Here is a 22,632-nt window from a genome sequence, read left to right on the forward strand (position 1 = left end):
AATTGTGAGGCACAGAGAATTACATAACTTGTCCAGGACCACAGAGCTCATTAAGTGGCAGGGACAGAATTGAACTCAGTCTGTTTGATGCCAATAATTATTCATGTTTTTAACCACTACAGAAAATTTGGCTAAACACACACACACACTCTCTCTCTCTCTCTCTCCCTCATGAATCTCGTTTCTGCAGGTTTCAGAACAGTGTACGTTGTACTCAACACAGGTTTTACTTTGAAATTCTTTTCTCTTTTAAAATTCAGCTGCCTCATAGATATAAGGAAAAAGGCACAAGCATTTGTACCTCCCTGGAGAGTGTCATTGTGAAATTTCGAGGCCACTGAAATACGTATCCTTAGGGAGAAAAAGAGTTTTTCAAAACTTCTAAGTTGCTAAGGAACTGAGTTTTTGGTGTTTTGTTTGTGTAACTGTTAGTAGGCTCTTCAGTCAGCTTTTTAAAAAAATTATTATTATTTTTTTAACTAACATATAATGTATTATTTGCTTCAGGGATACAGGTCTGTGATTATCAGGCTTACACAGTTCACAGCACTCACCATAGCACATACCCTCCCCAATGTCCATCACCCAGCCGCCCTATTCCCCCTCAACCCCCAGCAGCCCTCAGTTTGTTTCCTGAGATTAAGAGTCTCTTCTGGTTTGTCTCCCTCCCTGGTCCCATCTTCAGTCACCTTTTTGAGTTGTATTTTCTTTCCTAGTTCTTAGCCAGCAATACCTCGTATTTGCTCTGGTAGAAAGAACTAGACTATGTCATGGGCTAAGCAATATTAAAAGCTTGTGGATATAATTATAACATAACAGATTAATAATAGCATTAGAGCCTCAACACCCATCGTGTAATGCATCTTAACTTCTTACAGCTATTTCATTGGATGCTCACGATTGGTCTGTGATGTTATGGCTTTTCTCCCAGTCCTCTTGCTTGATTGTAGAGGGAGAGATGCCCCACTTCTGCTGTTGTCCCCTAGAGTTCTAAGCAGGACTTTACTTTTCTTCTGATCTCCCCTCCTTCTCCTCCCTCCCATATGCCGCTGCCTGCTTCTTCCTTAGCTGTCAGAGCCTACTTGAAAGGAACCAAAAATCGCCGGACCCCAGGGCCTGAGGCCCTTTGAAAGGCTCCCGGGGTCCCCGGGGACCAGATTCTCAGCCCTAGCAGCCAGGGTGCCATAACCCTTCCACTTAGACAGCAGCCCGGCACCCAGATTCCATCCCCTGGAAGCTACAAACCCCTGAGCTCCACCCACCCCTCCGGCCAGAACCCGGCGCGATCGCCTCCCTCCGGATTTCCACTGGGGGGAACGAATAGGCTGGAAGGCGGTTACAGATGCCGGGGGCGCCTAGCGAAAAACCGTGGTGTCCTCCAGAAGAAAGTCGGTTTCCTCCAGGGCCTGCAGTTGGCGGCACAGTCCCGCTCCACCTGGAGAAGGAGGCGGCTCCCGCGAGCGGGGCCCCGGGGAGGCGCGCGGCGGGCCCGGGAGCCGGGACTGGAACGCCGAGCGCCGCGGGGTCGGGTCCCGGCCGGCGGCGCGTCCAGGTTGCCGCGGGAGCAGAAGGCGTGCACAGCAGTCCTCTGCCGGGCGAAGGCCTGGCCGCCCTGCCTGCTGCCCTCTCTCCCGCCTCCCGCCCCAGAAATTATCTCAAGCGTTGCCAGTTTGATTCCAGAGCCCCACTCGGGTGGGTTCTTTTGTTTCTTTGTTTTAATGACAGTTCCCAGCTCTGGGGCATGTCATGCGCGATTAATTCCCTGGCTCTGTTGAAGGCAGCTGGGATGAAATTTCTTCTGCATCATCCTTTTGGGGATAATTGCTTATGATGTGACGTCAGCCGGATTGATTTTTCTCTTTCAAGAGAGAAAGGGAGGAGAGAGGGAGAGAGACTCACAGACGTGTGCGGAGGCCACGGACATTAACGTTTGGAATTCCTTCAGGGCAAAAGGAGATGGGAATGGGAGCTTACAAGTGTGCGGCGAAGACATCAGACTGCACGGAATTATTAACAAGTTTTTCTTTCAAAGAAGAAAAAATAAACCCAATCCCCTCCGCAGCGAGCCACTTAGGTGCTCCTTTCATGCCCGAGTCCCCCGTTAAGGTGGCAGCGTCTGATAATTAATCTCGGGTACCCAGCCGCTGCAATAGGCTTAAGAAGACGAAGAGGAGGGGCGGGGAAGTGCGTCACCAGGTGGGGAAGGGGCTGTGCGTTTGGTGACAAGCGGGAGGGCTGGGGGTGGAGGGGAATAGGGACGGAAAATAGGTTCTGTGTGCTCTCCCAGGGTATTGTGTCAGGAGATGCAGGCTGGCTACCATGTGACGCGGTCCAGAGCTGAAGGGATTGGCCGAGGCAGCGCAGGCGGTGCAGCTCGGCCGGCTTGCTGTTCCTCTCCCTTTCTCTCGCAGCATCTTCCTGGGAGCCTGTAGGTGAAGCAGCACCAGCAGCATCCATGGCCTGTCTTTGGGGTTAACACTTGTCTCCTTTGGCTTCAGCAGTGGACAGAGCGGACCTCTCGGCAGCGGCGTTGTGAGGACTTAGCTGGGACCTGGAATCTTATCCTCCTGTATTTTTTCAGACTCCTTGGAAATTAAGGAATGCAATTCTGCCACCATGATGGAAGGTAGGATGCTTTCTTCTGTGGTTGACTGGCTTCAGGCAAGGTTTGGGTAGAACAGCGTTGAAGAATGTGTGCAGCCTGGGTTTGTGGCTGGTCTAGAACCTGGTTGCCAGGATTTGCAAACAGAAATGCTGCAGTTTGCTTGCAGCAGACCAGGGCTCAGACTAATGGAATCAAACCACAAGGCTTCTGTTTAACTCAGAACCTACGAGCTCCCAGCTCTTCTGGGGGTGGGGGGGAGCACCTAAAGTGCTTCCAGAGAGCTGAGATAGAGCTAAGAAAGAGCTTGCAGAGCAAATAAGTTGGGAGAGAGGATAAGGTTTTCTGCTCTGGGTTCCTGGGACTACATGATTAAACATTTACAATGGAAACTTGTTTTCTGAAATTGACATTAGATAGGGGAGGTCATTGACAGAGTTATCCATGCTGTCGTTTTCAGTGAACTGTTTAAGTTTTAAAAAAAAAATTCTTGTAAGACATTTTTATCTCCGCAATTTACATGTTATTGTTGGGGTAGGAAGTGCAGCAAATTTGGTCCATAAGCTATAGTTACATGGGGATGTCATTGCAACAGAACGAGCAATATGAGGAAAATATCTGGGCCTCTTAGCCCCGGATTCAGGGTCTTATCAGGTTAAAAAAAAAAAAAAAAAAAGATTTTGCCCTTCCTAAATGCATTCCCGTGCAATGATTCTTAGCCAAGCACCAAATAATTACTTACTGATTACCTTTTTGCATTCGATATTAAGTGTAAGAAGGAACTTTCCCTAGGGAGATGTTGTTTAAACTATATTTTATTCTACTAAATTACCCTTCTAAGCCTGAGATAGTTGACAACCAAGATTGCCTCAAAAAAGCAGCAAGCTGATTAAGAAAGAAGCAGGCAGCCCTACCCTGTCTTTGATTTTGTTTTCACACTACAGGATGGTGCAAAACTCCTGGCCTTTCCTAAGATGACAGGCAGAAATTTGTCCCCAGCCTGGATTTCACAATGCAGAATCAAGTGCATAATGGGTCTCAAATCAGCCATGAAAATGGCAGAGAGGCCACCTCTTAAGCCAAGGTCTGTCCTACAGATTTTAAACATTCCTTAGAAATTTACCAAAATGGAATAAGAGGAGGATGTTTTCAAAAAGCAGTGGTGTAGCCCGCACTTATTTGGTAGAAATGAATTCTTTTTGCTCTCTCTGTCATCATGTCAAACACTGTTAATGTAATTTGGGGGAGTGAAGAATTCTAGTCATGGCTCACAGATTTTAGAAAATAACCTTAAAAGAGAGATTGGGTATCATTTTGTTTTGGAGCCTCGTCTTGTTTGCAAAGAGCTCTCAAGCTAGTTCTTTAAAATACAGGTCTAAATAAACTGAGATTACTAATGCCCTAAGAGTAAATAATTTTCATTAATTTGAAATGAATTTAATCTTTGAATTACAAGCAAGACAAACAGAAAGAGTATTACTGATATACTTTTCAATTTAAACTCATGTGGATTACCCTTTTCAGGAAAAAAAAAAAAAAAAAGGACAATCTTATCTCTAGAGGTGTATATTTCTCCAGCTAAATTTCATTTGTAGCATTTCCTAAAAAGAAATCTGCATACATTCTGATTAGGTCTGAATCTTACACAGAGAAGTGGAAGATCTTTCATTTTCACTTCTTGCCTTGCAAACTACGGAGTTAAAGTGTCTTTTTCGAAGGAAGTAATATTTATTGACGCTCATTAACAACTCTCCTGGTGATATCGTTTATTGTGCTATTCTAGAATGTCAGTTGGTTCAAAGCCCTATGATAAGCTTATCTGAGCTGCCTAAACTGAGATGAGAACTGTAACAAAGACTTGTGTTGGAGCTGAATTAGCACTATTGCCCTGGGTCTGCCAAATTCATCCAATGAAGGATGTTTTTTAGCACCGTTTTGAATTAGAGGTGACACTATAGATGCAGTTGCCTTCCGTGAGATCCCTGCAAAAAAAATGGACAGGTGTTCCCATTGGCTTCAAAATATAAATGAAACTAATCATTTTTATATACCCACAGTTCCTACTTAAATGCTTTTCAAGACTTATTATCTTAATGGTTCAGTGACCTTAGAAAGGCAGGTAGGAACCTTATCTAGAGATCAATTTGCCTATCAACAGCCATGTAACTTAGTTGCCAGTCTTTTTGACATTACATGTATGTTTCTGATATTGCATCCCAGAATTTTACCTCTGAATTGTTCGTGTCAGGAAGATGTGGCAGAGCAGTTATTTCCACTTAACTCACCCCTAGAGGAAGTAGACTGTTCCATCTATCACAATAACCTTGGAAAAATAAGGAACCCCTCAAAGTCACCCTAAAATCCTGTCATGGAAGCCCTCTGCTGAAACATCAGTGGGCTCTCAGGCTGTGTCACCCAACATTAAGATGGTTAAATGATGTCTCTCCTCAACTAGTACATTTCATCTACGTGCCCACACGCATACACACGGTTATGCACACATGCAGTCGTCAACACATATACATTATTAAGGAAGGGAGAGACCCTACATTTACACTGTATATATTTCGACATTCATCAAAGGGTTTAATTGGCTGCTCAGGAAAAACATGGCCATGGCAACTTTTCAAAGCTACTTCTCAACTCTGTAAAACAGGAGTAAACAAATATTTTTCAGAATGGCTCATAGTTTGTGATCCTGTTTTGATGGAATCAGATACGGGCTCCATTCATTCAATGCCTAGTGGAAATTCTGGTCATAGATGAGGAACGTTACTACCTCCCTAGTGATGCTAACATCCCTGAAGGTAGGGAAATAATTCTGCAGGGACCTCAGACATGTTACCAGAAGTTTGTGGCTCCATGATTCTTTTCAAATATTTTCATTTAAAAACATATATTTTAATTTGATACTGGATTCGCTGATTCCTGCCGTCTTTATTTTTTGGGTAGTGGTTCGTATTGAGTTCTGTCTTTCCCGAGGAATGCCACGTGATATGGAGCCTTCTGTATGAATGTGGAGGGAAAGAGGGTGAGCAAAGGAAGTTATTTGCTAAAAGGGGCATGTACTGGTTAAGATTACAATGCAGTCTGTGTGATTAGGGCAACTCTTCAAGGATTCTGTCATTTTCATGCATTCCTATTAAAGTTTGAAAAGGCCATTTTAGTTACCCCTTCTAAGATAAGTGAAGCAAAGTCAGTGTTTCTTAGGACATCTCTGTGTTTGTAGGGCAGCCTGGGAAGTTTTCCCTTGTCTCACAGAACTGTCCGCAATTACCTGTGCTTTTAGTTCCATAGTCAGGCTCTTAGGTACCGTCTTGGAAGGATAAGTTTTAGGGTGCCAGTGGTTTCATCCTATATAACAATTTTTAAAATTAACAAGTACATTGTTAAGGGGTTGCTGGATATAATTGTAATGTACGGGGTGATTGAATAATTTTTGTAATATTTACTAATCATGATGGCCTATAAACAAGTGTATTCTGCAAGCAGTGCTTTTTTGAAATTGTAAAAATAAAAAAAATAATATTTTGAAGCAGAAAATGGGCAGAAAGGAATTTGAACCCAATTTCATTTTTTTTTTAGTGCATTCAAGTTCTTATAAATAGCATAAACCAAATTGGAGTTCTTTATTATGCTATGTATCTATTGCTTCTTTCAATTTTAGAGGAAAAACAATGAACCAGCATAGTCACCTGGATGTTTTGCATTAGCGTGTTTACCCCAGAAGACATAATTATATGGTTTTCCTGAATTCCAATAAATGGAGAAGAGGATTTTCTGGACCCAAATTCATTTAACAACAATGCCTATATTTTTGATCCCTCATAACATTTTATAATAGGAACTTTAAAAAAAAATTTGTATCAAGATGGGCATCTTAACCTAACTGAAAACTAGGAACTAACTGAAAACTAGTTTCTTGGGTGGTAGATTCTGTTTCTCTCTCTCTTTTGAATACGAATACCCACAGACCATACCTTTTATTTATTTTTTGTTTCTTAATACCTTTTTAAAAAAATTTTATTTATTTAAGTGAGAGAGAGAGGGAGAGTGAGAGAGTGAAGCAGACTCACCACTGTGCAGAAAGCCTGATGTGGGACTCCATCCCAAGATCCTGAGATCGTGACCTGAGCCAAAGGCAGATGCTTAACCAATTGGACCACCCAGGCACCCCAGACCATACCTTTTAATTCCTCATTAATGCCTTTTATCTCCAAAATTATTATTTATGCAATTTCGAACAATCCTAGCTTAACTGAGCTTTTGTTGTTGCAATGAAACTTATAATAGTAAAGATTTTTTTTTTCTATCTAGAAATAGAGTTTTATTTATTTGGAAAATTCTTTGATCTGATGAAAAAGGAATAAAGCATTTTGAAGCTTGAATTGTTCATTTTCTAGTTAGCTAAGTAGTTTTAAAGGGAATGCTTCTAACTTCCCAGAAAGAGTGAAGTTATTTTGGAAAATCTTAAGCATGCATATGAGATTCTAGTACATGGGCCATGCTTTATGTAATTTCTTTCCTTCCTCGAGGCTCTGTGTCAGAAAGAGACTTCTTATATGTGTAACTTCCCATACAATTCCAAGGGTCAATACTTTAAATCTCTAAAAAGAATATGCAGTCTTAAAAAACTTATCTTGGATAAACCATTCTAGAAGACTCTGGACAATTCTTTCTTTTGAATTTGGCACATACATTATCCATGTTTCAAATAATAATTGCAGGAAGTCACCAACTCAGTTTTTATGTTCCTGAAAGTTTGTTTATGAATTGCTCACTTGAAACAGGTTTTCCCATAGGAATAATGATATATATGATTAGAGTCTCATATGAGATGTTCAAAGGCCATTAACCCAGGATTTAGTTGATGTTTGCAATGAAATGTGTGAAGAACAATACAGTTACCACAGTAAGTAGCCAGAAGAGAACAATGGAATGAAATGTGTTTTCAATTTGAAATGTTGGTATTTGTGAAAAGGAAGGTTTAATTAGAGGACAATGAGGATATGGAAAGACAATCTGAAGAGCGTTTTCAGGTATATTTCCAGAAGTTTTAGAGGCTTATGACACTGGACTTTCAATTATGTTTAATTTTACTTCCATTCTCACGGTTTACCTTTCCTCAATTCAATTTTATTACATGTACTACTGTTAAACCCTGATTACTTTCATTATATAAACTCACAAATGGAATTAATAAAAGAAGAGAGAAATTACTGAGATAATGGCACAGGAGTTGGAAGGGAGAAAATGTTGAAGGGATTATAATGGATTTGGGCTTATGTATCTGAAAAAGTCCCTGAGGAGAAACGAACTGAGATAGAAGAGAACTGAGGGGCATGAGAAGGGCAGGATATCCTTGAGGAAAAAGTAGCGTGTGTGGCAGAGGTGTTGGGTCAAACCAGTTTCCATATTGACTACCAAATATTTCTGTGGGCACAGCATGGTATTGTTACCAGGGGCAGAGCCACTAGGGATGGAGGTCAGGCTCCACTGGAGAGGGGTCAGTCTCTATTCTCGGAACATGTATGACATTTCACTGTATCCACAGAATGTCAGGGAGATACTTAGAATCTCTATTGAAATACCTCATGTCATGTCACTTCCTTGTTTAAAAAGCTTCTTTATCTTCTTATTTCTATTAAAGTCAGTCACATAAAGGAGGCTGTCCGCTCTGGCCTGATGTGCCTCTCCAAGCACACTGAGTGCCTTACTGCCGGTTTTAGAGTGTTTAAAACAGACACTTTCTTGCCTTAGGGCTTTTACTCCACCTAGAACACTATTTTGCCTATTCATGGAATAACTGATTTTCTTGTGGTCCCAGCAAAACCACCACCTCCTCAGGAGGACATCCCTATCCTCTTGTCATCCCAAGCTCTCAAACACAGACCCTGTGCCCCTAGTACGTCCCAGTCCACCCTCTCTCTTCAGAGATGTATTTATGACTCATGGTCGTGTAATGGTGCATGGGCTGAATTTCTCCAGAGCTCAGCTCCACAAGGACGGGAATCTGGTCTATCATATTCACCTCCCATCCTTAGTTCTTGACACACAGTGGGTGCTTAGTATGTTCGTTCATTCATTGGAGAAGGGAGGAAACCAGATATAAATTATTCCAATGACTTCATATGGTGCATTGTAAGGTATTATTGGGAGTGTGATAGTCGATGTAGGAAAAATAAATGCTCAAATTTGTGTTCTCACTGGAAAATAAACATGAAATAATTAAGAAAAAATAATGTATTGTGGAGTGGGATATGGTGATGTACAGAAAATACATTTTGAGAAGCAAAAGAAAAGAAATGGTCCATTTGAAAATAAGTGTTTGGGCTTGAATCATTTTGGTGATTAGCTCCAAAGAAATGATTTTATAGTGGAAAGAGACGAGTGATAGCACAGCCATTCAAAGAAATTCCCAGAAAATCCCAGGGGCAGTGCTGTCAATATGCTGTACATGTTTTTCCTTTTCTTTCTCCCTTCCTGCTTTCCTTTATTTCTGCTTTTCCTGTCTCTACTTCCCTCATGCTTCTACCCCATCTTTCTCTCCCAGGGCTCTCCTTTTCTCTGGATTATGACCAGATCTGAAAACACTGGCTTCTAGAGGTAGAGTTTGACTTGGAATCCGGCAAAGTATTTTTTTAAAGATTTTATTTATTTACTTATTTGACACAGAGAGGGAGAGATCACAAGTAGGCAGAAAGGCAGGCAGAGAGAGAGGGGTCAAGCAGGCTCCCCGCTGAGCAGAGAGCCCAATGTGGGGCCTGATCCCAGGACCCTGAGATTATGACCTAAGTCAAAGGCAGAGGCTTAACCCACTGAGCCACCCAGGCACCCCTGGCAAAGTATTTTTAAATAAATAAAGGAATGCAGGTGAATGTAATGTTGTATAATGCATTCATACAATGTGATGGTAAATGAGGTTTTTGCCAAATTATTGCTGATCAAAGAACTCCTTAGTCTTAGAAGCTCAGTATGGTTGCTGAATTTGTGTAGTTTGGATTTTTTTGTGGAAAGAGCATGGACCCAGAAGTCAGACTTAGGTTTGAGTCTAAGTGTTGTGACTGCTTGGCTGTGTGCCTTGAGAAGGTTACTTTACCTTCCTGGGGTTCTGTTTCCTTGCAAACAAAATGAGAGAATTTATCTGCCTACCTCTAGAGCTTCTAGCTTGAAGAGTCTCTGGCACTCACTGAATGGTTTGGATTTCCCAGTCTTACTCCCTCCAAGGTTTAAATTGAATGATTGAGTCCTTTTCCTCCCATTTCAAAAGGTAATTGTTCCTAACACAAAAATAATTCCGATGTATTACGTTCTGCCTTTCAGTGGCTATTCCTCCTCTGCTGTTCTTTTGCATCGATGCCCCAAGTTTGTTTTGCCCCTTCTAAGCATCAGAAGACAGAAGTGCAGTGACGTCACCCTCATCTATAGTCCTTAGAGCATAGAACTGTCCGTGTGTTCATCAGAAAGTGCATGAATTGTACAAATGCGTACTAGGTGTTCAGCCCTGGTCTACATGCTAGAGCTTCAATAGTGAACAACAGCTACAAGTTCCCGCCTATACAGAGCTTCCTGTTTGGTGCAGGAGAGATGGGAAAATAAAATGGAACACAGAGTACATTCGATGGGGATCAGAACTTTGGAGAAGAATTGAGAGGAGAAAGGAGATAGAGGAAGTTGTGGAGGAGAGGAAGGAGTGGGGTAGATGGGATTGCGATTGTAAGGCAGGAGGTAATGGATGGCCTCACTGAGAAGACGTATGAGCAAAGACTTGAAGGAGGGGAGGGGGTGAGCAGCCATTTGGAGGAAGAGTCCAGAAAGGTGGGAGAAAGAGCATGTGCAAAGGTTCAGAACATGGGTAGAGCAGCCAAGTGCTTCTGAACAAAAGGAGAGGGGGACGTTTAAGAGGGGGACTCCGAGGTGACATATAAGCAGCCCCCCGTGAATCTTCAGTGGTACGAAAACCAGTTTCCTTTTGCATTAGTCAGTTGGCATGAGCCTGTGTTATCCACATGTCTAGTGACAGCTGGGCCTTCAGAAGCTTGGTGTTCTGAAGCTGGTTGTGTTGTGCCTCTTGGACTCATTCTTTCCACGTATTTAAGTGAATGGGTGACTATCATGCTCTTCCCTTAGCTCGTGGTTCTAAGCCTGGAGTTAGAGCTGAGTGTTCCACTATAATTTGAAGCTCGAACATTTCTACACAAGGGAAATGGCCCCATGATAAGGGTGACTCCAGAATCAGAATTACACATCAATTCATGAATGTTTTGGCTATGTTTGACCTTCATTTTTATTTTTTGTTCATATTAGCTTCTTCTCTTGTGTATCAGGACTGGTATTTTAGAATTTTTAAAAAAGAACCATGCAGACTGACTCATGTTACCCACCTTTAACAGGCAGAATAATGAGTAAAATATTGTGCTCACTTAGGGCATTGTCATAAGATTGTGTGACATTTGCACACACTTCAAACATTCCAAAATGCGTCATTTATTCAAGAGATACATCAGAGGTTTCTCCTCAGTGCCAAGTGTTCTAGGCACTGGGAATATGACAGGGGAATAAAAAGGCAGCTGTGGTCTCTATCCTCAGAAGCTCAGAGTCTAGTACATGCTATCATACACTTCTGTGCATATCCATTTTATTCTCACATCATCATCTCTGTGGTGTAGAAGGAATAAGTTTACTATCTTTCTTTCAAACAGAAAAGTAGGGCCCGGTGAGGTTATGTGACTTGCTTAAGCTGACCATCTTACCAAGTGGCAGAACCAGCATTTATGTACCATATTTGACTCCCAGTCAAGTGGTCTTTATTTGTATAATGGTGTGACCAGAAAGTCCTACTTGTATCTGAAATTGTTTGGCCTGGGTCTCTGGCTGACAAATGTACAACAGATTGACCAGATTGGACATAGTATTTCACAAGCTTTGTTCAGTATGAAGCAAAGGATTTAATTAACAGATTATGATCCTTCATATCAGCCATCAGCTTGAGGAAGGCCACTAAACACAGAAGCGGGCACCTTTCAGTGGCACTCACTGGTTTCCCAGAATTTTATAACGCGGAGGGACATGGGATATCAAATTTCACAGCTCACCCTCTACACAATGTTTTATCAAAAAGCCTAGCTCCCACAATGAACAAAAGCCCTTTCTCCCTGAGAAGGACACCTCGGTGTTCACTGACATTCTGTGAAAGCCTTGGCCATTATCAGGAAAACATGATGGTGTGTGCTACCATTAAAGATGAACCAATCTAGTCCAATCCCGTTTTGCACTTGAGCATACCAGAGCCAAATGAAATCACTTACCCAAGGATTTTTATTCTCTCCATAAGGGGACAAGTCAAAGTTTATTTTAGTAATGATTCCAAAAATGTGAATAGACAAAGACTTGGAAGCCGTGGTGTCTTTCACGTTCAAAGGTGCTGGGACTGGTTGGGTGACTGCCCAAAGACACACAAATGAATGTGTCCCCAGGGGCCACCGCTCTGCTCCGTCCACACACAATGTAGCCATTTATAGCTCTCTCCTGTGCTTCCATGTCTCATGCGTCTGCTCTCAGTGAGTCAGCAGTGCTGTGTGGAGGGAACAACTGGGAATTGAAGGGGCTGGATCTCCTGACAAGCTCTATGACCTTGAGTGAGTTCTGAAACTGCTTTGGCCTCAGCATCCCCATTTGTAAGGTAGGAATGACGTTGGCTCTCTATCCCACGGAGTCGTGAAGCTATGAAAACCTCTGAAGAAATGTGGTGCCCATGCCAGTGATTTTCTCAGATGGCTCTCTCTCAGTTTGATTGTTACATGTGGATTCTTAATGTTCAGTGGCCAGGCATTACTTCTTGCTATTTGACCTGCCGAGTCGATTATTGCTGTACGTCTTTTGCAGTGGGACCTACAGATTTCTCTCCTCCCTTCACCATACTATTCATTACTAACATATTCTATCATCCTTGATTCTCAGTGTCCAGGGGTTACAACTATCCCTTTCTTGACCTTGGAAGGTATCACTAATCAGTCTCAACCATCATGCTCTCTGGCCTTGGCATCTGTCTCACCATCATAGTCCAGGCCACCTCTGCTAGTTGTTTGGGATTGGCACATGGGATGATACAACGTTGCTTTCCCTACCATGGACAGCTTCCCAAAGTTGAAGAACAATGAGTAAAATTGGGTTGTATGTGGTCTCGCTCTGCACCCAACCTTTACAAATGCCTTAGCGTATCACGGAAAAGTGGCATGCTCACAGCACTAGGGTTGGTAGCAATGGTAGAAAATGGTCTATAAGCCCTATAACAGGTAGGACCCTTCTCTTGTACTATAGACTTTAACCACCAAGTTTTTCTTAGGCTCCATGGGCCTCCAGTTCAAAGAACCGTGTCTACCAGGTAGTCAAGCCCCAGGCTGTGCTTGGATTCATTCCTCATTTCTCCTTCCAACTTGCCACACAGCAGTTGGTCCTTTAGAGTTATAGATGATCCTTCCTAAAAGATCTTGGCTCTGTTCTCTCCCTTTTATTCTCTGCTACCATACCTGATCAGACCTTGCTGCTTCTCATCCATGCACCTCACAGCCATCAAAGACATCACTTTCCCCACCTGCCTTTGATTTTTTCCCATGCTTCTAAGATGAAGCTCAAATGCTTTTGTGTGCGGTGTAACACTTTCACACACCGGCTACCTCATCTTTTCAAAAACACCCTGCACCAGCCAGACAGTAGCTCCTTGCCCTTCTCTTTTCTTGTATATGCTATTCCTTCCCTTATCTGCATGAGCACAGTCTGCTCTGATCATTCAAGGTCAAATAGAAGTGGCCCCTCTTCAAGCCTCCCCATATTCTCTGTGTTGAAAGTGAGCTGCTCCTTGAGCTCACTTAGCTCCCAGTTCTTGCCCTCCTAAGGCCACCTATTAGAAGGTTTAAGAGCACTGGCTTTGGAGTCAGAGTGACCTAGGTTAAATCTCATGTATGTAACCTTGAGAAGCTAGTGCATCTGCTTCCTCATCTAGAAGATAGAAGTGATAATAACAGTAACTTTCTCGTAGGTAATTTACTACAAGTGAGGTTGTAGGATTAAATCAGCCATGCATTTTCCAGAGAACAGAACCAATAGGTTAAGAAGCAGAGACAGAGAGAGAAAGAAATCGGGAGAAGGCGAGGGCCAGGGAGAGGGAGAGGGGGAAGGAAGAGGGAAAGAGAAAGAGAGAGAGGGAGAGAAAGAGATATTTTTAAGGAACTGGTTCATTTGATGGAAGGGACTGGCAGCCAAGTCTAGAAGCCATAGGGTGGCTGGCAAGTAGGGGTTGATGATACAGTCTTGAGGTAAAGTATCAATCTCTTAATAAATCTTACCTGCCATTTTCCATTTATATACCTACTTTGTTTGCTCCTCCGCCAAGAACCAAGGACTCAGAGCAGGGACCGTGTCTCACTCAATTTTGTATTCCCAATGTATGGCATGTGTAAGTACTCGGTAAAAAGCTAGTGAGTGAATGAATGCTATTGAGGGATTGCAACTTTTTGGGAAATAGACAAGCTGCTCAGTGTATGTATCATGAGAATTATATGAGTTAATATATGCAAAACATTAAGAGAAGCATTTGGTTCCTATGAAAGGTGTATTAAAGGTTACTCTTCTGGGAACATTGAAGGCTCCAGTATGGTTCCTGGATGCCAGGCAGTACCCAGGATCGTGCGCCCTCTCCTCTCCCCAGAGCACCCACCTGCTGCATAGGCTCGCTCTGGCTGAGAGCCACATTCTGGTTCAGGAGCGTGCAGTTAATCTAGTATCTCACACAGTCTGCCTGACTACATTAATTGTTTTGCTCTCATTTTAGGAGAGACCGGTTTCATTGTAGAAAACTCAGAAAACAGGAAGATACAAAGGAGAAATTGAAATCACCAATTATCTCATTATTATGAAATAACTAACCACTGCGACAATTTGTTGAGTGTAGAACATGGACTTTGGGGACAATCTGAAGCCCTTCAAGCCTCAGCGGTGTTAACAGTAAAGAGGGTAGAAAAACACCGTCCACATAAGATAGTGGGGGAAATTAGGGCACCTGGATGCCTCAGTTGTTCAAGCAACTGCCTTCAGCTCAGGTCATGATTCTAGAGTCCAGGATCAAGTCCCACATCGGGCTCCCTGCTTAGCAGGGAGTCTACTTCTCCCTCTGACCTTCTCCCCTCTCATGCACGCTCTCTCTCTCTCTCTCTCATTCTCTCACATATATAAATAAAATCTTTTTAAAAAAAAAAGATAGTGGGGAAATTAAATTAAAAAAATGTACGGACTTCAGGTGACACTTACCTAGCATAGTAGGTAAGCACTCAATGAAGTCTAGCTCTTAATAGCTTTACAGGCAAAATAAATATGTCAAAGGACCCAATTTGATCCGAACATATGTATGCACACATGTGTGTATATCCACACGCAGACACCTACAGCTTTTCCACTTGGCATTAGATTGGAACCACTGTCCTAGGCAGTGTGCATATTTGTTAAGAGTAATGGATCTGGAGACACACTTTCCAGATGTAAACTTTGACCCCTCTACACTTGTCAGCTGTGTAGGCTTAGGCCAATTATTTAACCCCTTTGTGCTTCTGTCTCTTCTTCTGTATGGGATAATCCCTATCGGGAAAGGTTATTATAAGGACTAAATGAGCTTAACGTATTATATATAGTGAGTATTATTTTTATAATATATATTATAATTATATATATGTGACATATAATATATGAAAAACAGTATTTGGCACAGAGTGAATGCGCAGTCAAGAAATGCGAGCTATCATTATCATCCTCCTGAAATGGTCTTCACGAGCATTATTTGTACTGGTTGTAGAATATCCCATCGTTTTATCATTTATGTTACTCTTCCCCTGTTGTCAGACCTTTAGACTGTTAGCTGGAGGTTGGTTTGTATATCGAGCTAGAATGGCTCATGTTAATGAGTCATGTGGTGTGTCATGAAGTTTTTGTTTTCATTTAGTAAGACAGCTGCGTGAGGTGGTTGGAGTTCTGTTTTGGGATCTAGTCCTGACAGTGCTCCAGCCAGCGGAGTGACTTTGGACAAGCTATCTAACATTCGGAAGAGAGAGCAAAGTAGTAGAAAGAGAAATTGATTTTAATTCAAAAAATTCTAACATTTCCTGGCACCATTCTTTATTAGCTATGAGGATGAGGCCAAGAATTTGCCAGGTGGGTGGGAATTGATTTTCTGTGTCCTCTTTGAAGGTCCTGGCTGTGTATTTTGGGCAAGTCACCATCTTTTCTATTTTCCCATCTGTGGAATGGCAAATGAGCTTTCCTGCCTTTCTCACTTGGTGGTAAATATCCAAGCACAAAATATACGTGAAAATATTTTTAAAAGCAGTAAATTTTTATATAAACATAGTGTAGCTTTATGGCTCTTATTACATTTAGTATCTCAGAAAGTGTTTTCAAGTAAAGGTTAGCTTAAATAATTTTGAAGGTGCTAGCTAGTTTTAAGATTCTGTGATCTGGGGCGCCCAGGTGGTGCCGTTGGTTAAGTGTCTGCTTTCAGCTCAGGTTATGATCCTCGGGTCCTGGGATCGAGTCCCCGTGTCAGGTCCCCTGCTCAGCGGGGAGCCTGCTTCTGCCTCTCCCTCTGCCCCTACCCCCACTCATGCTCTCTCTCTCTCTCTCTGTCAAATAAATAAATAAAGTCTTTAAAAAAAGAATTCTGTGCTCTACCAGAAGGGTTTCTGGAATTAACCCTACTAGAGTTAACTTCTCTCCCCATATCTTCCACCTTTCACACATACAAATGATTTTCATCATTCCTGGATACTGGGCGAAGAACACCGTCCCTCATTTGGCGAAATATTTATTTGAGCAGGAAATGCTACATATAATTTTGTGAAACCGGGTAAAAATATTGTTTCTAATAATGACTATGTAGTGGGACAATTTAAAATGCATTTTAAAGTGTGTTCAGATGAAATCTATCTTGGCCTAATTACAAACACAAATATTGTCCTGTATGTGATCTCAGCAAGGTCTAATCCAAGCAATCCAATTGCCGGATCAAAATATTCAACTAGGGTTCTTCTTTTGAGTTTTCCACTATTTCCTACCTTTGTGGCAATACCCCTCATGAGGGCAGATTGAAGAATAGAGCCCTCTCAGTGAGTTTTGACCAAGATATGGAGGACAGTCTCTAGTGGTGGTGGAATGCTGTGAGCTAGCAGTGCTTCTGAGTGCAGGTTACAAAGGAGTGAAGAGTCCTTGCTCCGGTGGGGCTTGCCTCCGACTGTGAGGGGACAAGACTCATCAACCCAATGAATAAACAAGGTAATTTCAGATGGTGGTAGAGTCAACGAAAAACAAAGACTCACTGGGAAAGGCGTGGGGGAGCGGGGATCAAAGCTGCTTTCCATGGTCAGGAAAGGCATCACAGCGGAGACTTCTTCACAACATGACATGTCAAGATCTGGGAGCAGAGTATTTCATGAGTGGGCACTGCAGGGCTAACCCACTGCCTGGGGACTTGGTAAGCTCAAGGAACAAAAGAAAAGCCAGAGTGGTTGGAGGGGATAGAGGAGTGAGGGGAGGGAATGGAAATAGGAGAGAAGGAAGGCGAGCTTCAGACCAGGCAGGGCTATGTGAGCAGTGGAAATGGATCTGGAATTGAGTGGGAGGCAGTGGAAAGCCACTGGAGGGGTTTAAGGAGAAGGTCACATTTCCATTTGCATTTTTAAACAATTGCTTTGGATGTTGGATGGACTGGAGTAGCTACAGATGGCCTTCTGGGTTTTTTGTTGTTGTTGTTTTGAGAGGGGATTGCCTTGAATCTGTCTTGGAGTAATAAATACTCTAACTTTATTTAAATGTTCCATTTATTTTCAGGAAAACTAAGAGAGATTGGAAGGGATTGCGGTAGCCTTCCCCAAATCCATTTAGCACTGTCTCTGCTGAGGTCCGAGGGCTCAGGTGATGGTTTAATTCAACTATTGAATAAACTCTTTCTCTAACCCAAATGGTTCTGGTATTAGATTTTTTTCAGAATCATGTTGACAGGTAAAAAAAGATGAAGATCTTTGAGTATATCATGTGCATTTTTTTTCATGTATTTGTTTTTAAATGGCTGTGAAGCACTTCAGTTATTCGATAGCCATTCTGATACTGAATCAGTTAGTTTATTAGGCTGGCTTTCATCACTGAAACTCTTTCCCTCTAAGCCAGATCAGAAAGATAGACATGCTTAAGAGATCTTACTGCTGACAGAGGTTGACCTCTCTGTGTTCCATTTTTCTCCAATGATATCTCCATTAAAACCCCTTGTGTCCTTGCTAAATTTCATTGATGGAGATCCCTACTGTCTCCGGTAACTGGATTCACCTGTGCACACCTCCGACTCTGTAGCTCCTCTCCTCCTACCTTTGGGAGCTGAAACTCTCTCTCTGCTCTGAAATCTATTTGTAACCCAGAGGAAAATATATGAAGCATCCTGTAGCTGGGACTTGTCCCTGTTCCAGTCTTCTTTACCCAAAGGGCTCAGTTTTTCTTTTCTAGTTACTTATATAACAGGTAAATACACAGGCTTAGAAGTCAGAGCAGACCTAGGTTCAAATTCTGCCTCTTTAAACTACTGACTGAGGACCTTTGGGCAATCCTGAGCTTCAGGTTGTTTTCCTTCCTCCCCTCCTTCCTTTCTTCTTTACTTCCTTCCTTCCCTCCAACCTCCCTTCCTTCCTCCCTCCTTCTAACCTTCCTTCCTCCCTCCCTCCCACTCTTTTCCCCTCCCTCCCTCTCTCTCTTATTTCTTAGCTTTTTAGTCTATCACACCTTATAAGATTTTCAGCAAAGTATTTATTTGAGTTCTAAACATGATGCTAGAGGCTAGGTGCATAGCTAAATTACATAAACAGAAGCCCTGTGGAGCTCACAGTATGGGAACAAAGACATTAAATTAATAGAGATACCGCGGTCAACCATGGGGAACAGATGATCCTCCTCCTGACCTTCAGAAGGTCAGTGGTACCCTAACCCTAAGTGGCACTGCCAATGTCATTCATCTCATCTCGTCTCATCAGGTAGGCATTTTATCATCTCGCATCATCCCAAGAAGAGTGAGTATTATACAATAAGATATTGTGTGAGAAAGAGAGACCGCATTCACATCACTTTGATGACAGTATAGTCTTATAATTGTTCTATTGTATTATTATCATTGCGAATCTCTTATTGTGCCCACTTTATAAATTAAAGTTTACCATAGACATATATGTATATGAAAAAACAGGATCTATAGGGTTTGGTACTATCTGCAGTTTTAGGCATGCACTGGGGGATTTTGGAAGGTATCTCCCTCAGAGAAGGAGGGTCTCCTGTATGGTCTTTGCATTCAATCAGTCATAGCTATGGTTATTGTTATTATTAGCATTACTGTCGTCACTGTTAACATTGCACCACCCTGGACCTGAATATATGGGGTTCTGTGAGCTTTCCCAGAACTTTTTACATGGTGCTCCAAAAATGTCGATCGACCGTGTTCTTGGTGACTTGCCTAGAACTGCTCTGCATCTGTGCTCCCTGACTCCTGCCAGCTTACTTCGTTTCTGCCCTGGTATCTGAGTAGTTTCTGGGGCTAGTCATTCAGCGTTTGGGTACCATCCATGCCTTGGCTCTCCCGGATTCCTTAGAAAGCTCCTGATCTTATTGCTCTACCTCCTAAATGAATGCCAACCAAATCCCAACATGACAACTGCTGTGCTGCTATGCTGTGCTGGGATCCTGAATGAGTGAACCTTCTAGAAGATTTTCTGAAAGAAAAGAGAGTGCCTCCCTCTCTCTTGAAGCCCTTTAAAGAGCCCATTGCTACACCCAGTCTGAACTATAAGCACCTGTTTGGGCTGAATTATGAGCCCAAAGGGCATTTCTTGCTTTTAGTTTTCCAGACAGTTTTTTGTGATTTATTCACCACTGACCTAGAGGCTAGGCCATAATAATCTGCAGACTTTTTCATTCCACCATACCAAAGCCTATGAGAATATTTTTCTTTAAGTTTTGATATTGTCAGTGCATATGGGATAGATACATCTGCACATGGTCAGCTCTTGATTTTCCCATCTCTTTACGGCCATTATCTGAATCACCTCTTCTACTCGAGTCGCTTACCGCTGATTTTAGTTCTTCCTCTTTTTTTTTTTCTGTTCTCGAGTTAGACCTTACCAGTAGGTAGGTAGTGGCCCTGTAACTTACCAGAAGATGGCTGTCCCAGAACAACGCTTGATCTCTGGCTATTGTAGAATAAGAAATACTAAGAATTTTTTCTTAGTTGCTCCATAATTGCTCTTAAAAAGTAGGTATAGCTATAACTACTGCCCTCCCCGGGAGTAGGAAATGTTCTAGTAAAGCTCATATTTATTAATACAAAAATATTAATGTAAAAATAGGATTAATAAAAAATACCACTTCTTGAGCTCCTGCTCTGCGCCAGAAACTGTTCTTATATTTTTTATAGGCATTGTCTCATTTAATTGTCACAATGATTCTGTGGGGTTCTACTATGATAGTCATCTTTATTATATAAATGACAAAACTGAGAATCAGGGAGTCCATGACTTGCCCAAATATTTAGAATGTGTGTGCTGATCTCTCTGACTTCCAAACTTATGTTGTGAACCACTGAATACTATTGTCTTTCAAACGTTACCTTTGAGAAGTTTTATTTAATATATTCCCAGGCAAGGGTAGAACAGTGAGATCATCTGCACCACAACAACTGAAAGTAAGTACTGTTGTTACAAGGTGCTTACCTTTTTTTCTTACCACACAAAAATTAAATCTGAGGAGATTCCTGTCCAGTTCCTATGCTACTATTAAACACCTATAATACCTCACATATAAGTGTCTGGGTAGTTAAAAAAAAAGAGTAAATAATCACGGAAGTAACAAAACTACGATCCAGAATATCTTTGTTCTGATTGTTTTTAATCCAGCTGGCTTCCAGTTTCTCACATTTTACTTTATAGGTTTCTATGGCACTGTATGTTAAAGCAAACTTTAGTAAATCACATTGGATATTTCAGAGAAATTTACAAAGCTTTCTTTGGTACTTAATGCATTTCTCCCTTGCTAGGCTGAGAAATCTATTTCCTCGTCTTGCTTAACAATCTATTGAGTACATCTTCTAGTTTCAGTTATCAAAATTTTTTATTTTATAGCATTTCAGAGATAATTCAATCATCAGTTGACCTTTGTTTCATATGAAAAAAAAGTCGTTTTGACTGTGTGGCTTGGAAAATGTTATAGTTCCCAATTCCATATTAATAGCTCCATTGTAGCTAAGGTTTTAACATGCCTTTGATTGTAAGGTTTCTAACGGATACTCAGTCCTCAATAACTATAACAAAATGCATATTTTAAGAATGTGTGAAAATATGCAGTCATCTCCAAGTTTATTTATGAACTCGAAACAGCATTTATGCTGTTTACTTTGCAGTAACTACAAGCACAGCTCTTGGTATCACCTTTTTACCGGCACTCTGTGTTTGTTTTCCTCACAAGTTCTTCAGTTGAAGCAGGAAAAACTACAGGAGAGATGAACCCCATATATAAGGCATGTGCATCCAAAGTGTGCAAAAGTTCAAGACTCTGAAGATTCTCTGCAGGCAAAAGTGGCCCGTAAAGAAGTGGGCCCCTCACCTTGTGGGGATAGTCATGCTGGTCATTATCATTCCTGTGTGTAATGTACAAGTGTGCCAGGCTCCGAGTGAGGGCTGTACAAATGGCCTATCACTTGTGTCTCACAGTAACCCTATCAAGGTTATTCTTAATCCCATTTGATGAATGAGAAAAATGAGGCCCAGGGTTACGTGCACAACTAAGAAGTGGCAGAGCAGATTGGAACCACAGATGAGTTCCCGATCCCATCATCTCCGAGCCACCGTGGTGAGTGACTGCCACCCATCATCCTGGACTAGTCTGGGGCAGCTGGGTTAGTGAGGCTCTTGCCCATTGTCAAGAGCAGCCAACCTCTTTTAGCAACACAGCTTCCAGGGCCATGCTCCTGGGTTCCCCTACTGGGTGCTTTTCCACACAGTGTGTGATTTTGCACGGTTCCACCACTCCCTCTTCTCTCTTCTTTCCTCGTCCTTCCTAGTGTGAGTGGCACCGTTCTGTGTTTGCGTTCTGAGCTCTCTGCTCTTCATGCTCCCCTCAATCCGTCAGATTGGGTAGCCACAGAGCCGTGTCAGTGAGGTGGGGGACAGGCTTCTGAGTGAGGCCACTTGTGTCACACCCGGATCTCTCTCACTTATTAGCTCGGCAGTCTGGGCCCATTTACTTCTCTGTGCCTCTTTTTGCCATTTTCTCAGTTTTAAAAATCAATATAATGATACAAATACCTATCTCAGAGAGTTTTGCTGAAGAATGAATGAGCTCACGCATATCGAATGCTTAGTCTGTCTAGTACCTGGCACACATAGTAATTGCTCAATTAACCATTTTTTTTCTGGTTTTGTTTTGTTTTTACATTTAAATGATGGTAGGTAATTTATGTCAGGAAATCCCACCATTTGTCACAGGGAGAAATGACTTCAACCACCCAAGAAAAACCCTGCCCCCAGGAAGAAAACAAACCGAGCTCTCCCTTTCAGATGCTTCCCATTCCTTCGTTGTCAAGTTCCCTTTGGCCACAAACACAAGTTGGCCGCCTGCCACTGGGGCCTCAGAGACCAAAACACCAGCCAAGTTTTGTTTTACTCTTAACTCTTGCATTTCCTGTCTCTCCAGCGCCCTGCTACCCACCTCTACAACGCATGGGTGTGTTGGCAATAGCTCCCTCCTTATGTGGGTGGTAGTTGACTTGGGCTTTGTGGTCTTAGGGCCTGGGCAGAAAGCTGGGGGAATAATGGCTTCCTGATTGTTTGCTCCACAGCAGACGTACCCCAGAGCATGTGTGCCGATGCCGTATGTGGGCTGGGAGGAGTGCTTGTAAAGATGAATTCAAAATGACCCTCAGAGCCAGCTGTGCCCTGTAGTTTTCACAAAGCATTTCACTT

General features: G+C 42.2%; 1 protein-coding gene across 20 annotated transcripts in view; it reads left to right on the forward strand.

Moving 5' to 3' along the window:
* The first annotated feature begins 1,763 nt into the window (after positions 1–1,763).
* Positions 1,764–22,632, forward strand: part of SGIP1 (SH3GL interacting endocytic adaptor 1) — a 209,823-nt gene continuing 188,954 nt past the window's right edge. For 4 of the 20 annotated variants that reach the window (XM_032870032.1, XM_032870026.1, XM_032870030.1 and 1 more), the window contains exon 1: positions 2,230–2,626. In XM_032870032.1, the coding sequence (XP_032725923.1) occupies positions 2,617–2,626 (10 nt within the window). In that variant the 5' untranslated portion in view covers positions 2,230–2,616. Of the gene's footprint in view, positions 2,197–2,226; positions 2,627–22,632 lie in introns of those variants that run through there. The other 16 variants (XM_032870029.1, XM_032870033.1, XM_032870036.1 and 13 more) reach the window with 7 other exon arrangements.

This window comes from Lontra canadensis, unplaced genomic scaffold, assembly GCF_010015895.1.
Source record: "Lontra canadensis isolate GAN:19392208 unplaced genomic scaffold, GSC_riverotter_1.0 scaffold40, whole genome shotgun sequence".
NCBI classification, from domain to species: domain Eukaryota; kingdom Metazoa; phylum Chordata; class Mammalia; order Carnivora; family Mustelidae; genus Lontra; species Lontra canadensis.